At 36.1% G+C, this 14,743-nt stretch overlaps 1 protein-coding gene across 1 annotated transcript in view; it reads right to left on the bottom strand.

The window, feature by feature from the left end:
- Positions 1–647: 647 nt before the first annotated feature.
- CUNH8orf34 (chromosome unknown C8orf34 homolog) overlaps positions 648–14,743 on the bottom strand; it is a 162,966-nt gene continuing 148,870 nt past the window's right edge. Inside the window, exons 13-14 of the mRNA XM_042840024.1 lie at positions 12,445–12,538; positions 648–1,118 (exon numbers count right to left, since the gene is read on the bottom strand). Of these exons, the coding sequence (XP_042695958.1) occupies positions 1,111–1,118; positions 12,445–12,538 (102 nt within the window). The 3' untranslated portion in view covers positions 648–1,110. The remainder of the gene's footprint in view (positions 1,119–12,444; positions 12,539–14,743) is intronic.

The following is a 14,743-nucleotide window of genomic DNA, read 5'->3' on the forward strand; positions in this document are numbered from 1 at the left end:
CATTTCACTTGCTTATGCCTAAGACAGATCAGATACATTCTGTGCTAGCACTGAATGTGTGAGAGACAGGGAAAAAACTTCACACTATGGAACACGCATGACAGAGAATTCATTTTTATTCCTTAAACAAATAGATGATCTGTTATTTCTGTTTTTAATAGTTGCAAGCAATTTTCATTATATTGTTATGTTTACGATACAGGAACCAACTCTACATAAAGACAAAGCAAACTGAAAACACACTTGACAGAATTAACAGATACATAGATGAAATCAGTAAATGCAACTGCCACATCCCTTCATTTGAAGTCTGTGCCAAAGCATCTTCTAAATTTCCAAGCATACAGCATATATCAGTTAGTTTATTTTGAACAGCAAATTTGTTTCAGTAACTCATATGGGTAAATAGTGTTTTACTCTACATATGAAATTCCTTTAGATACTTTATTTCTGCATGCATGTTCCACTCCTTATCAGTATGTTCCCTTTTTAACAGTCCTTATTTGTTTTAAAGATCAAAGTAGATAAACTCAATGCAAAGCTATGTGACACAGGCAACACCTGTTCCTGATCCCTGCACACACTCATTCACTCACTCCCCCAGCCCCTCTCTGCAGGTGACTATGAGCAAACAGCAAGTTCTCTGTGAGATCTGAATGGGACAGACTGGCAGATGTGGGTGAAAAATACTTTCATGTCTGTTAATCTAAAAAAGAGCAAAGCTTACAAAAATATAAGGAGTAGAAAACCTCAGACAAGTTAAAATACATACAGTCTCTAGGCAAAGTTTATTTTGGTCAGGCAGAGTTTAGTTTATCAAATGTCAATCCAAAATAGCACAGCGTAAAACTAAACAAAAACATTAGAGTAACTTTATACTAAATGGTGACAGCAACCCTTCTTTCCTAAGGCCACTGTACCACAGTAAGCATTCTGATTCAGTGCATTACAGCATCCACGTATCGGAGTGGCTCCCCTTATGTACTGCTGATACTAGAAAAATAACTTCATTTAAAATTATTATGTATAAACTAAAGCAAGTGTTCAGGTGTAGTTTTGATCAACGTACTTTTGTTTTTATTAAATTGCTCTTCAGCAATCCCACTGATTTCACAAACCTGTGAAATCAAAAAGAAAACACAGAAATTAGGGTTAAAACGTACACAAACATATGATAAAACAGAAATTCGTTGTGCTTGCATTTTGTAGAAGTTTTCCATAATGCTGAACTCACATAAGCAATGTGGATTTTGATGAATCTCTATTTTTCTTCATTACTAAAACATTCAGAAGCAAACCAGACCTTCTTTATTTATATATTTTTTTCCAATTACTCAGCATTTTAAAGGGTTTTCTGCCTCTTCCTTGTAATAATAATGCTAAGTGGTTGCAAAAATTGAACAGTGTTGTACAATGCATTAAGTATAATAGGTAACTATAATGAATTGGGTGAACTGAGATAGTAACGTTTTCATTTCCAGATGTGTTCAGGTTGAAAACTTTCCCCAGAGCAAAATGGAAAAATTAGCTTCTACAAATATTTCCACATGCACATTGAAGCAGATTGTTTTGCAAATGTTGCTGACTGTAACACAACCCCCTCCCCAAAAGTTTGTAAAAACTCAAGTAATAATGCATCTGTTCCTGTTACATGCACCCAGTTCAAAAACAAGGGTTTTTAAGTGGTAAATAAACAACACCCAAATGATGCTGAATTACAGAGCTGAAAGCATAAAGGTCTGTTAGTCACCTTAGAAGCCTTCAATCTGTCATATTGAAACACTGAAGCAAATTAGGATCAGTAACTTCAACTTTTTCATTTGTTTTTTATATCTAAATACGCAATCTCTGGAAGATTAAAGGCATTTGGCAGCAGCAAACCATTCCCTGTTATCTCCAGGTAATCGATTAGATAGTATTGGAACAATATCTTCAAGTTTCACTTTGCAAGGTGATAAGCCTGGGTTTTATATCTGATACTGTACTGATATTCAACAGAATAAGCCACATACTATGAATACCTCTGCAAAACACTTAAAAAAAAAAAAAAAAAAAAAAAAAGAAGAAAAAGAAGAAATAAAACCTGGGAAATCTTAACAACATTTCTCACCCAGTATTAACTTGATATGCATTTTTTCATCACTCATACTTAATGTTTAACAACTGTTTTCCTTGGAGACACTTCATTTAGCAGAGATTCAAATATTGTCACAGTTCGATCTTTAAGTAACAAATTCATCTTAAGGGTGGAAAAAGAAAAGCAAACACATGTAAGCCTGTTCCATTTGCAGATTCTTCTCATGACTGCTATCTGCAAAACTCCAGGAACAGCAGTCTTCTTAGCTGCAGAAGGAAGTGGGATGCCAGCCAGAACATATAATCTATGCTTTCTCATATCCATTATAGAAATCTTGACTGATAAGAAATGATATTAATAAGACCAAGTCAACTCTTGGCTGACATGAGCTAGAGTAGAGTCAGGCTGGAGATACAAAAGATACAGGAGCCCTTGACAGGGAGAAGGGATTCTCTGTCACTCCCCCAGCACTGTACATCTCTATGAGACCTCTGAAGTTCCTTTGTTTCGTCTATTTCAGAGAACAAATAGCTTGGACTACACTCCCTCACTTTTAGATAGCTTAAGGTGGGTGAGATGGGTCATTCTGACATGCTGAGCACTTCCATGTAAAAGAGAACGACTGATTTAGAAGTGGTTAATATAAGCAGAAAGACATCACTGATTTATTTGAGTAAAATTACTGAAACAAACTACAGCTATTTTAATGGTTGTGACATTACAGCAGAAAAAAATCCAGACAGACATTAGAACTGGGACTGACGCTTGTGACATGTTTTAGAAACATTAACTGATGATTTCTCATAGCTTTAGTGGTCAGTTATCATATTTTATCATTGCAGTTTGAAGATCGTGGGAATAAAACACAGAGAACATAAGCATTCCCCACACTCTGCTGCAGCGCACACTCTGGTACTGCACATTGCCAAGCAAGATTTAACCAAAATGAACAGAAGCCTCACATCGAGGATCAGCCCTCCTCTTCTTTGCCTGATTCCACATTTGTGGACCTGCTCTCTGATATGCCAAGAAGTCACGGTTATTGAATTAATTACAAAATCTTAACCTTTTCCATTGCAGACTTTTTCTTACTTAAATTTGAAATCCTTTCTCTTCGTGACAGAAGAGGAACTTTCACAGTTTTAGCTCAGAATAAATCTCATCCTTGTAAAACATATTTATAACAGTAAGATAATAAGGAGTAAAAACTTTCTCTAGAGCTTGGAGAACACTGGCACAGGAGGAAAAAACACGTTTCTTTCATAGATCCTTCACTTCCCATTTTTGCAACCTGGAATTAGTCATTCTACTTTTTGTTTGTTTGTTTGTTTGTTACTGAAGCAATCTGACCCCATCTGCTGAATCCATCATTTAGCTATGAAATCAAGAGCCTTTCAAAGCCTTATTTAATGCAAAGAGATGTACTCACTGCTTGCTGCTCCCTGAGTCTTGCACTTTGTGGGGCCATTTGCGTTCAACTAAATTGAGTGAAAACTTGGTGTAGAAAACCAATCTGCTCTTTCTTCACTGCTATAAATGACTGCACAAGGCATTGGTGACAGGCAAATGGGGTCTACATTTTTTAAAAAGAGTTGCAACAAATAAATTGAATAAAAAATATACTCTGGTTTGCAGCAAGGAGCGCTCTTCTTTGTAGCAGAAATGCACGCCAATATGGCAAATGGAGAAATCCAGAAAGGTATAAAAAAATGAACAGTGTAATTCCTAACTCTTTACAGTGCTCTGTAGTACGAAAGATACAAGAAATTGCCAATTCCCTCCAGCTCAAAAGTCTGCACAGCAGTCCTTGAACTGAACAGTCACTGATACGCGCCGCTAGGCCAGATGCTGTTCCACAGGATGACTGTGCCCCTCAGTCTTCACTGGGTTAGCATCACTTGAGTCTTTGTTAAGACCCCGGGGGCATTTTTCTTGAGCGTTTTTTTTCTTATGAAAAATCAGCTGAAACAGTTTCAGCCCTCTACTGTCAGATTCTCGGATACTCTGCATAGTTCTTCCTGAATCATGTAGCACGAATGTCAGCATCCACAGGGCTGTGACACAACACAGGACTGAATTATCTGAGTAAAAATATTCTGTTTGCTAAGTTTGCTATTTCAACCAGATCAGCTCATGGTTCACTGCACGCCTTCACAAACAGCTATGCCTAATTTAAGTTACGGTTACTCAACAAAGCAGGTGCTTTGGAAAAGCAGTCTAAAAAATCCTGATATAGTCAAAACAAAATCAAGTGACAAATTTCCTCCACCAACATGCAGCAAATTAGACTGCATTTCCATTATAAAGTTACATTTCTTTGCAACAGCAGTGTTGTGGTTTAACCCAACAGGCAGAAAAGAGCAGTGATCTCCCACCCCCTTCAAAACACTCATTATGCATCACATCATATGCCATGGAATATACCTTTGGCCAGTTCAAGTCAGTAGTCCTGATTCTGTCCCCTACCATCCCTTTGTTAGTATGAGCTGAGAAAACAGTACAGCCTTGGATCTGTACAACACTGCTTAGCAATAACTTTAAACATAGGTGTGTTAACAACATTGCTTTTCTTCTACAGCCAAAAAATTGCACCGCACCAGACACTATGGAGAAAGCAATTCCACCCCAGCCAAAACTAAGACAAGCAGCTAACCTTACTATCTGCCTGTCAGTGATCAGTCAGTGAAAGCATCATTTTACTTTATTCTCCAAAATTGTTTCAGTAATGTTAGGGAAGAGCTTTATTTTCCTTAAGATTATCATTTTGATTTTGATCTTTTAGACTACCCTTTCAATAGGACAACATTAAACAACCTGTGTTTCAACACATTTGTGATTCAAATAAAAGTACTTATATAATATGATTGCTGTACCAATATACAACTAGAGAAGTATTTTATTGTAACGTATGCAAATTAATGTATGTTGATGTTCTTGTTTTGAACAAAATTTTAAGAAAGTTCAATACAGACTTGGAGCGATAAGAATAGACAATTACCTGTGGAATTTACCTGTACATCTATCCAAGCCTGTTTACACAATACACAGAACTCTGCAAAATTAAAAAAATTGGGATAACTAGTATTTTTCACCTAAAAGCTTAGAATGCCACTTGCAATTGTTTCTGAATTAAAAATAACATGCAAAAAGAAACCCAAAATATTTAATTAACTGCATGGTTTACATTGCCATTTAATATTAGGCATCCAGGCTAGAAAGAACAAAGAAATTATTTACTGTGAGGGTGGTAAAACCAAGGGGCAGACCTCTTAGAGAGGTGGTTGCTCACTCTGACAGGTGTATCTGTCAGTGTCCAAGAGGTGTTTGGACACTTTAACTTCTGTTTAGCTCTGAAGTAGTCAGGTAGTTGGACTAGATGATCTTTGAAGGCCCCTTCCAAATGAATTATTGTGTTCTATTCCACTCTTGTCACATGCATCTTTAAAATTTTCAAAGCACAAAATCTGTTCACGGTATCTACTGACTTGCTTTGTCAAGCAAAATAAAGCCTATATAGCATTTTACTAATATCTATATTATGGTCAGTATTAATCCAAACTCTTACTATTTCCTAAGTTTATATTTTTGGATCATTAAGAATAACCTTAACTTCACAGAATTACAGAATCACAGAGGTTGGAAGGGAACTCAAGAGATCATTGAGTCCAAGCCCTCTGCTCAAGCAGGTACCATGCAATAGGTTGCACATACTTGATCCAGAGGCACTCTACTTTCTCACATAAATCATTTTTATATTCCAAGGATTAAATTATGATAATAAAAACAACTAAGGAAATCTTTGCAGTTTAAAATCACATGAATAAGCCTCAACATACAATCACGAAAATGTGCATGCATGTAAATACAGTCACGCACATGATCTGGTGTTTGTAAGAAAATGCATTTTTCATCTGCAAAGAATAAGCTCTTTTTATTTGTAATCATGTGATATTCACCAGGTACTGCTGGGAGGACTGAGAATCACTTTGAACACATTAAAACACAAATAAGGAAACCTTTAAGGAAATTAAGGCAGATATGATCATTAACTCATGCTTACCTTTATCCATACCTAACAGGAAATATGCCTACCCCAGGGAAGTAACTGAAATTTCACGTCTAGACTACACTTTGTGAGAGTGAATAAGTATATTCACAGACACCAGCAAAAAAATCCTGTGTGCTCATCTAATTTGACCACTTGCATACCAGAATTTCCAGCTGGATTAACATCTGTCATTTAGAAAGCGCCATCACCTCATGTTAATGACTTCGAATTAATCACTTCCCTCAACTTTTGGTTACAATGCTTAAGGCCCCTGCATGCTAGGTCATAGCATCAATTTCCGTTGTCATAATTTGAAGAGTTTAATCTTTCTTATTTAAAGATCTACAGACATATATCATCTCTGAAGTTCCTAGTGGATGCCTTTAGGTGAACTGCTAACAAGACTTCTCAAATGCCGGGTCGCTTTTAATCTTCTGTAATTTCTCAAGTAATTCCAATCTTTCCTAATGACACCCGAAGTGCAGATTTTAGGTGATACTATTTTGAATAATTACTTTGTTACTTAACTTTTTAGGCATGCAAGGAATGGTTTACCCTCATTTGTTTACAGCATTATTCTAAGAGCTCACACTGAGACGATAATCTGTGACCATCCTAAACCCATTAAGTCACTGCTTTCCAGGACAAAGTCTCATTATTCTGCAGCAGAGACAGATATATTTCTCTGGTGTCACATATATTTCATTTGCTTCAAATATGTTTCATCTGGTTATAATAAAGTGCATTTTACTGGAATGTGGCCATTATATCAGCAGATTCATATTATTTAATATCTTCAACTTCTCCCTTACATCAATTATCTAAACCTATCATGCACTAATGAGCCCCATTCATCTACACCTTCCCATTAGATTCTCTTATTTTTTGATTCCTCAGTGAGCCAGCTTTTAATTCACCTAATGTGGACCTTGATAATTCTCTAAGCCACTCTATGTCACTTTTTTTTTAAATGACCGTGTTATTTGTATTACATTAATACATTCTTTGGAAATCCAAGATCACCATAACAATAATAATGCAAAAATTCATATCCTTGGGTTTGGAATATGTCTCCACTGAAATACAGGATTATTTTTTTTTTCTCACTGCGGCGGAAAATTTCCTCCCTCCCTGCCCAATTTCAGTGGGAATTTTTCTAAGATTAAACCAAATATCAGACATTAATAAACAAAGCAACGTGAACTAGAGCCATAACAGAAGATTCAGTCAAAAAACAGGAACCTTGAGTCTGATTCCAACTGTACCAGGCTGCATCTGAAGTCTTACCTTTCCAAGAGTGATGCAACTACTGGTAAAAATAACGTCAATCTCTACTTTTGTTTCACTATGATCAACTGAATACTAGTGTTTCCAGGATAGAAAACTCTTTTCCCTCTCATTTTCAGATTCAGAGATCTGTTATATCAAATGGTGAAGTTTCAGCTATAAATGTTGCAAGACATCCAGCCAAGACTTCCCAACAGGCCTGGGGAAATTGTATTTAAAGCACACCAATCCTGACTGGTACTCCACTTCTAAGGCAGGCCTGGAGCTGTCTGGAGAGATTTGGGAAGTCCTTCATATGCCAAGCATACCACAGTCACAACACTCTCTAGAATGGGTGGGGAGATGCAGCATGCTGACTTTTTTATTCTGGTTTTTATTTCTACTCTTGAGATATCTGGTGAAATAAAGATACCCTAGGTTTCTTCAAAAGAATAACGAATCTCAAATCAAAGTTTCCCAGAAGTTGAATGCAGATTCACTTTTGAGATAAGAAAAAGCATTTGTAGTGAATTTAGTATTCACTGCGAAAATCTTTAACTACATCTTATTAACTTGGCATGTAATTCATTAATACATTTTTGCAATGCCTTATATCTAAGATATAACAGATAAAAAAATCTAGTCTTGCCCCAAGTTATGAACACTGAAAGAGATGTTTCCAGGTACTGATAAAATGCATCAGAGCAGAATACAAATGCAAAAAGCTGAACGTGACTAACAGGAATGTGTTTGTGTTAATCCATAAAAGTTTCAATCAACAGCTTCTACTCTAGGCCTGATTCTGTCACTCCTATTCATACACATACATATGGTAACTGGCTCTAGTAAGAGGAAACTTTCACATCAAAAAACATATTGCAGCATTAAATTCCTTTTCATGAACGCCAATCAAGCTATTTTTCAAATCTTAGGAACACCTATTTTTAAAATTTATTAAGAAAGAATATCTGTTTAGCTGTGTGAACTTGCTCAGCATAAGGAATTTCAGCTGCAGACAAACATTGTAAAGTTTGGAATTTTACTGGAACACATTCTGAATTAGTTGATCCTACAAAAATCAGTATTTCATTTTTGGGGTCTTTTTCTTAGGCAGACATTTGTCAGAATGCAGAATGGGAAAAAGAACATTTTATACATTACCTGTTGAAGTAATCAGCAGAGGGCTTTTGACAGCAGTGTTTCAAGAGAAGTACAAAAATGAATGGAGTGGAAATAAATAATACTTTTTCCTAACAATCAGCGTTTATTTGTTAGTAGTTGACTTTCCATTGCAAACCCTTAGAAAGGAGTTTGCAGATATATAGTGGCAAAATGCATAAGTTTCTTGCCAGAGATCAGTAGGTGAGAGTTTAAGACTTGTCCCAAGAGTAGCTAGTACTTCTGTTGACAAGCTGAAGTTAGGATGAACTTGTAGCCACACTGCCTAGCGTGCCAATGACTACAAAATTGCTATACCTTAATCAGACTGGAGCAAAGGAATGTGTACAAACACACATATATATATTAAATATGAACTAATGAAACAATAAGTTCCCTAAAAGCCTAAGTTATTTTCCTATCACGTACATCTGTGAAATGAACTGACTGCAGCTGTATGGATCCTGCATATTCAGGGCTTTTGAATCTGGAGATATCTGCTTTGTGACTTACTTCTTCAGTTAGGCACTCAGGAAAGCAGACTTTGGGCAGCAAGTCCATCCCTGGGCTACTAAAAGCAGGCCAAAATACAACAAAAGACAGTCATCATCCTTCCAAGATTCTGGGAAGCTAGTGATGCATCAGAATTTTTCAATCAGCAACATTTGTTGGGACTGTTCTCAAGGGAAAACTTAAGCTGGCTCTTGTCAGTCTTCTGAAACTTTTCAGAAAAGCTGTCTGAGAAATGCTCTGGTGACTGCAGAAGCAGTTTTCTGTTTCTTAGCAACAGCGCCCCGTAATGAAGAAAATTACTTTTGTCAAAGGACTCTCATCAACCTGAAATATTGTGGATCTGGTAAATATTTTCTCCAGATCCCTTCTGTTTCCAAAAATGATATTTATATATTCTCTGAGAACTTTCTGCAGATAATTAGTATACAAACAAACTCCTGAAGACAACAATGGGGAAATATCTTGAGAGGAACAAAACACAAGTCCCTTTTTACATGTTTTTAGTGACACTAAAGTTACAGAAGAGCCACACGCTCTTCATTTTGGATCATGCTGCCTTGACAGTTCTCACTCCTCTTTGCTCAGTGCATGCATAATATCAAAGAACATATTTAACAAACAGAAGAGATTTAGTTATTAGCTGACAGTTCTACTAATAAAAAGTATGCACTAGTTCTTATTATTTTAATCACAAAATTTACATTGTAAGGGGAAAAATGCACACATATTTCTCGAGCGTATATTTACAAATTTATATTGTTATAACTGGTCTGAAACATCTTTAAAAATGACTGACATCTAGTTATTTATATCTGGATGCTCCTCATAAATTTTTAAAATGCTGTCAGAGGGCCTCAAGGATTTAGAAAGTCAAGTCTGATTTTCAGGAATTGAAAACCTAGACCTCCTTTCCATAAGACAAGATATGCACTGCCATATCTGTGTTGCAAATAATTGTTGGAAGATTTTGAGATTCCAAAGTGACATACTTCTGTTCAGCTATCATTCACTGGCCTTGAAAATAGCCTCTTTAAACTCCTGCATCTGAGCACATTTGCACAGTTCCCCACCAAAAAAAATTTTTCATTCTTTTTCTTGTAGAACAGTAACCACAAGGCATTAATTTAAAAGAACTCAAGGTGACTCCCATATCTTCTCTTTTTGCATTGTTTTCCCACTACCAAAAACTAGCTTTACACCTGGCTGCTATTATCTGAAGGTAGTCAAAGAATGTGGTAAGTATTATCCACATGTAATTTATTAAAAGCTGAGTCAAAGAACAGGTGTTGCTATTGTAAAGATTAATTTTGCAGCTCTTCTGCTAAGACTCATAAATTATGAACTCCTGGGCCCCTCAACACTAAATCACAAGCACAACATCTATACAGATTTATTAACTTGAGGGTGAAAAATGATGCAGAATTTTGCCAGCTGCTCAGACTACAAGCACTGGCATCAGCAAGTATGCCAAACCCTTCCCTGATTCCTCACTTTACAACTGGGAATTTGCAGCTTCTCTTTGCCAGCAATGATAGTTCTGCATCATTGTTTTCCCATGACCTAGCATATCGTCTCTCTTGGGCATTATAACATTGTTATTTTAATAACATTGATTACCATTAGATATCAGCTATGGGAATTATTGCTTTGATAAATTTTTTTTTCTACTTTAGGAATATTAGTAGAAAGACTGACATACTAGAAATAATGCAGTATTTGACAATACAGTCTAACAAATAGTCTCAAAAGAATATGTGACAGCTGCAGATCCCTCTTCACTACAGAAAACACAGTTCACAATTACCTTTTTTCCCACTTCTCTAGCATTGGTACCATCAGATCCAGGAAAAATAACTATTATTACTCAGGCAAGTATAATCTCTTTGATCCCGAAGTAGGACTGGTATTTCCACCTAAAATCTACTACTTTCTCACAACAGGCAGCGGCAACAATCTACCAGAATTCCCGGAATCTTATAGCACAGGATCTTGGGTGTTCAGAAATGCCCCCACCACAATTCAGGCTCTGCAGCTAAGAAAAGACACTGCATCTGACATGTCCAGAATCATTGGTTTTTCTGATCACATACTTAGCACCAAGCTGTGTGAAGCCAGTCCTACCTATGTTGGTGGGATTGTAAATTCATTGGAGAAAAACACAGAAAAAATTTCATGTCCATGGATTGGGTAGGTACCAGGCTCTCTCTTTGGCTACTCATAGTGGGTTTCAGCTTTAAGGTAAGTGGAAGGCTCAGATATAAATAAAACTACTGTTACCAACTTTGGACTAAAATCAACTGAATACACAGAACTTCCATTTTACACTACTCTTATTAAACAACTAGCTCACACTCTTCAGTATCTCAGCATGTAAATCAAAATTTCATAGTCAAACCTCAGGCTATTTATGGATTTGTGAAACTCGAGTATAATTTTTTTTTAAAGTGGCATCATTAAGAAATATATCCTGTTTATCTGGCACGACTATCATTAACCATGAACTCATTCCCATACACAGCTATTCCATTCCATGAAGAGATCGGCTTTTTCATATTTTTAACTCTGCATGTTTAAGGAAGTTTTAGTCACATGTATTAGGATTTCTAAACACGCTGATTAAATTGCCTGTTCTTTTTGAGTATATCACATTAATTATCTATGGAAATAGTTTGCCTATTTACCCTTTCAGATCAGAAAACTATTGCAAAATGTGAAACATTTAATATTTTCAACAAGACTATTTACAGGTACCTTGTCGCCAAATACAACACGCTGTACTTTGAAAGTACTGTGATTTATAGCACGCTCCTTGTTGTTACCTGTTCTGTCATTTAGGTTACGATCCTGCTGACCTTTACATTCATGATTAGACAACTGCTTCAAAGAGTGTAGGAAATTAAGGATTACTGGTGCAATTGAGAACTTTTTTCATACAGACGAATTCAAAAGAATGCAGGCAAAATAGAGTTAATGAGGATGAAGGCCCTATTTTTCAGAGCCACTGAGCTTGTGTATGCATGTGCAGTTTTGGTTTTCTTCTTTTTTTTTTTTTTTTTGCTTTCTCCTGGTCAATACAGATTTACTGAACAGAACACCTATTTCAACTTCATGCTACTTCCCAGGAACAACTACTTTAACACTCCAGAACAAATCACTTCACTTAGCTAGGTAAGCTGTGGTCCTTGATCATTTTGTCAATGCTTAGTGTCTGTAGGAAAGCTTATGGAAAACAATCCTATAAAGTTCAGCCCTGAAACAAATGAGTAATTGCTTCTTATGAGAAAAGTTCCTCTGAGCAGGCATGACTTCATTGCAAGATTTAGTGATATAAAAAAGTTCAAAGTTTTTTGAAATATCATCAGCTCCTAACAAATATACTTACATTTGTCTTGGTCAGCTTCCACTCCTTCACTTTCTGTATCACTCGGCAACATCCAAGGCTGATGAGCAAGCTGAAGCTGTTGTAAGAATTCATCCTGCCATAAACAGATCTATTTTAGACAAAATGGCATAGAGTGGTACTGTGCAAATGCAGATTGTAGTACTTCAGTTTGAATTAACTGGATAGGAAAAAGACTTCAATTAAAACTAAACTAATACATATATACATATTCTTGCTGTGAAGTAAACTCAGAATGTAGAGGCTATTCAGGCTCCCCAGATACTTTTTGTAATGGAATTCTTGTTCATTTATTCCAGGGAAAAAAGAAGTCTACTTATTTAATTATCTACATAGCCAGAGATACATACACACTCATCTTAGAAATGCAGTGACACAAAACAAAATATTAACGAGGATATTCTGTTTATTCTTGTACCATTCTAGGACCATGCCTAGATACGTCATGAATGATTTGCTTAAGCAAGGCTTTGATTTGTCAGAACTTTCACTATCTTCAATCCTGTAAGAACAAGGATCTGCAACCTGATTTAGAACATATGGCTTTATTGGAGAAGTAGAAAGCCTAGGAAGGAATAATGCTACGGAAAATTTTGTCTCCCAGATACCATAAAGCTCTAAGCATCAAAATACAAATGTTACACACAGTTAAGAATCTGTACCTGCCTTTAAAATGTTTTGCCATCACCTCTTCTTTACAAAATATACGTATGTATATAAAAATATTTTTCCATATGTATATATTCATGTAAGCATGCACACTCACATGGAGTACGACAGATTCTTTTGCGATACTGAAGGCAAGAGATGAGACCGAAAAGCATAGTTTCATTTCAGCAGTGGTTCAGACATGTAAGTCGAGTCTCTGAAAGTTAACTCAAGGAGTGGCCAGATATCATAAAATTACTGGCCAGATTCTTACAGTCACTTAGAAGAAAAGGAAGCTACAAGCCCCATCTCATTTTCTACCAGTTGAAAACCAGAATATTCCAAGTTAAGTTACATTGTGCAGCATTGTAGCATTATTTTTATTGCTTAGCCATCTGGTTTAAAAATGTAAACTAGGTTTGTTTTACTCAGTTCTTGGAAGCCAGTCTCTCAGTTGGTGGAATAAAACTGTTAATTCTCTTAGTAATCTGTTAAAAAATTCCCAAAGGACTGCTGCAGTGACTGAAAAGGAAGCACAGGCAGCACACCCAGCCTTATGCATGTATTCAACTTTATAACTTTTTCACAATCTGAGAAGGTTGCTGACTGCAGCACTGAAATGGGAAAAAGCTTTGGTTCACAGGGCAGGATTATTGCAGCAGTAGCAAGTGGCTCTCACACTGGTCAGCATGCTTTTTAATCTTCCAAAACTACAGAGTGAAAAAGGGGGACAGGCAGCAGAAGAGAATGGAAGTACCTGACCAAGAAGAATCCTCGTGATATTGAGTGGTGTTCTGCACTCCTGTGATTAGGAAGAGGCCTTGTGTTAACCAATGCTGTATTCATATCAGCTGAAATCTCTAGTATTAACAATGATGGACCAATAAATATCACTGAACAGCACTTCAAGGTGCCTGGATGAATAAAAGTGACTAAAATTCCAAGTGCTGAGAAAATGTAATGGCAAACAAGGGAGTCAGTAATATTTTCATCTCAACGGCTATTGATAACTATCACAGCATTGTGTCACTTTAATGGAATCCATCCTGAAGAGATAAGCAGTATTCAGCATTCCTTTGTCAATTTATACAAAACACCAAAGGATACAGTCAGTGCATAAAAATATCTCTGCAAAAGGATTTGGAGCTGTGATTTATTAGTTTTATAGAGATAATAAAACTATTTCTCTAGGTAGCATTTCTTTGCCATAATTCAATTCAGCCTGAACAGAGCTGATAATAAAACACACCTGTTAAAACTCTGTAGTACTATGTGTGCCAAGAGGCAGAAACTTGTCCACAAAATCTCAGATCATTATAAGTTTTGAGCATTAAAATAAAATTCTTAACAGCTGATATGTTAAGTATTTGCCAGATTATTTAAGACGTGTGCTATAACAAGATTAAACCAGCATGGACTTTACTAAAACTTACTAAGAACTCTGAATTGTACTCTGAATATTTTTGTATTTTAGACTTATCATACTCTGAAACATATTACAAACTAGGAAGCATGTATAATGTATTTAGTGATATGTTAAACGTCCTCATAAATGGCATAGTGACAGCGTAAATTCATGCATACACATGTATACACTGTATTCTTTAATTCAAGTTCCAAATGATAAAATGTG

Source organism: Centrocercus urophasianus, unplaced genomic scaffold, assembly GCF_019232065.1.
Source record: "Centrocercus urophasianus isolate 14NV4802_14NV808 unplaced genomic scaffold, USGS_Curo_1.0 seq_11, whole genome shotgun sequence".
In the NCBI taxonomy this organism is placed as follows: Eukaryota; Metazoa; Chordata; class Aves; order Galliformes; family Phasianidae; genus Centrocercus; species Centrocercus urophasianus.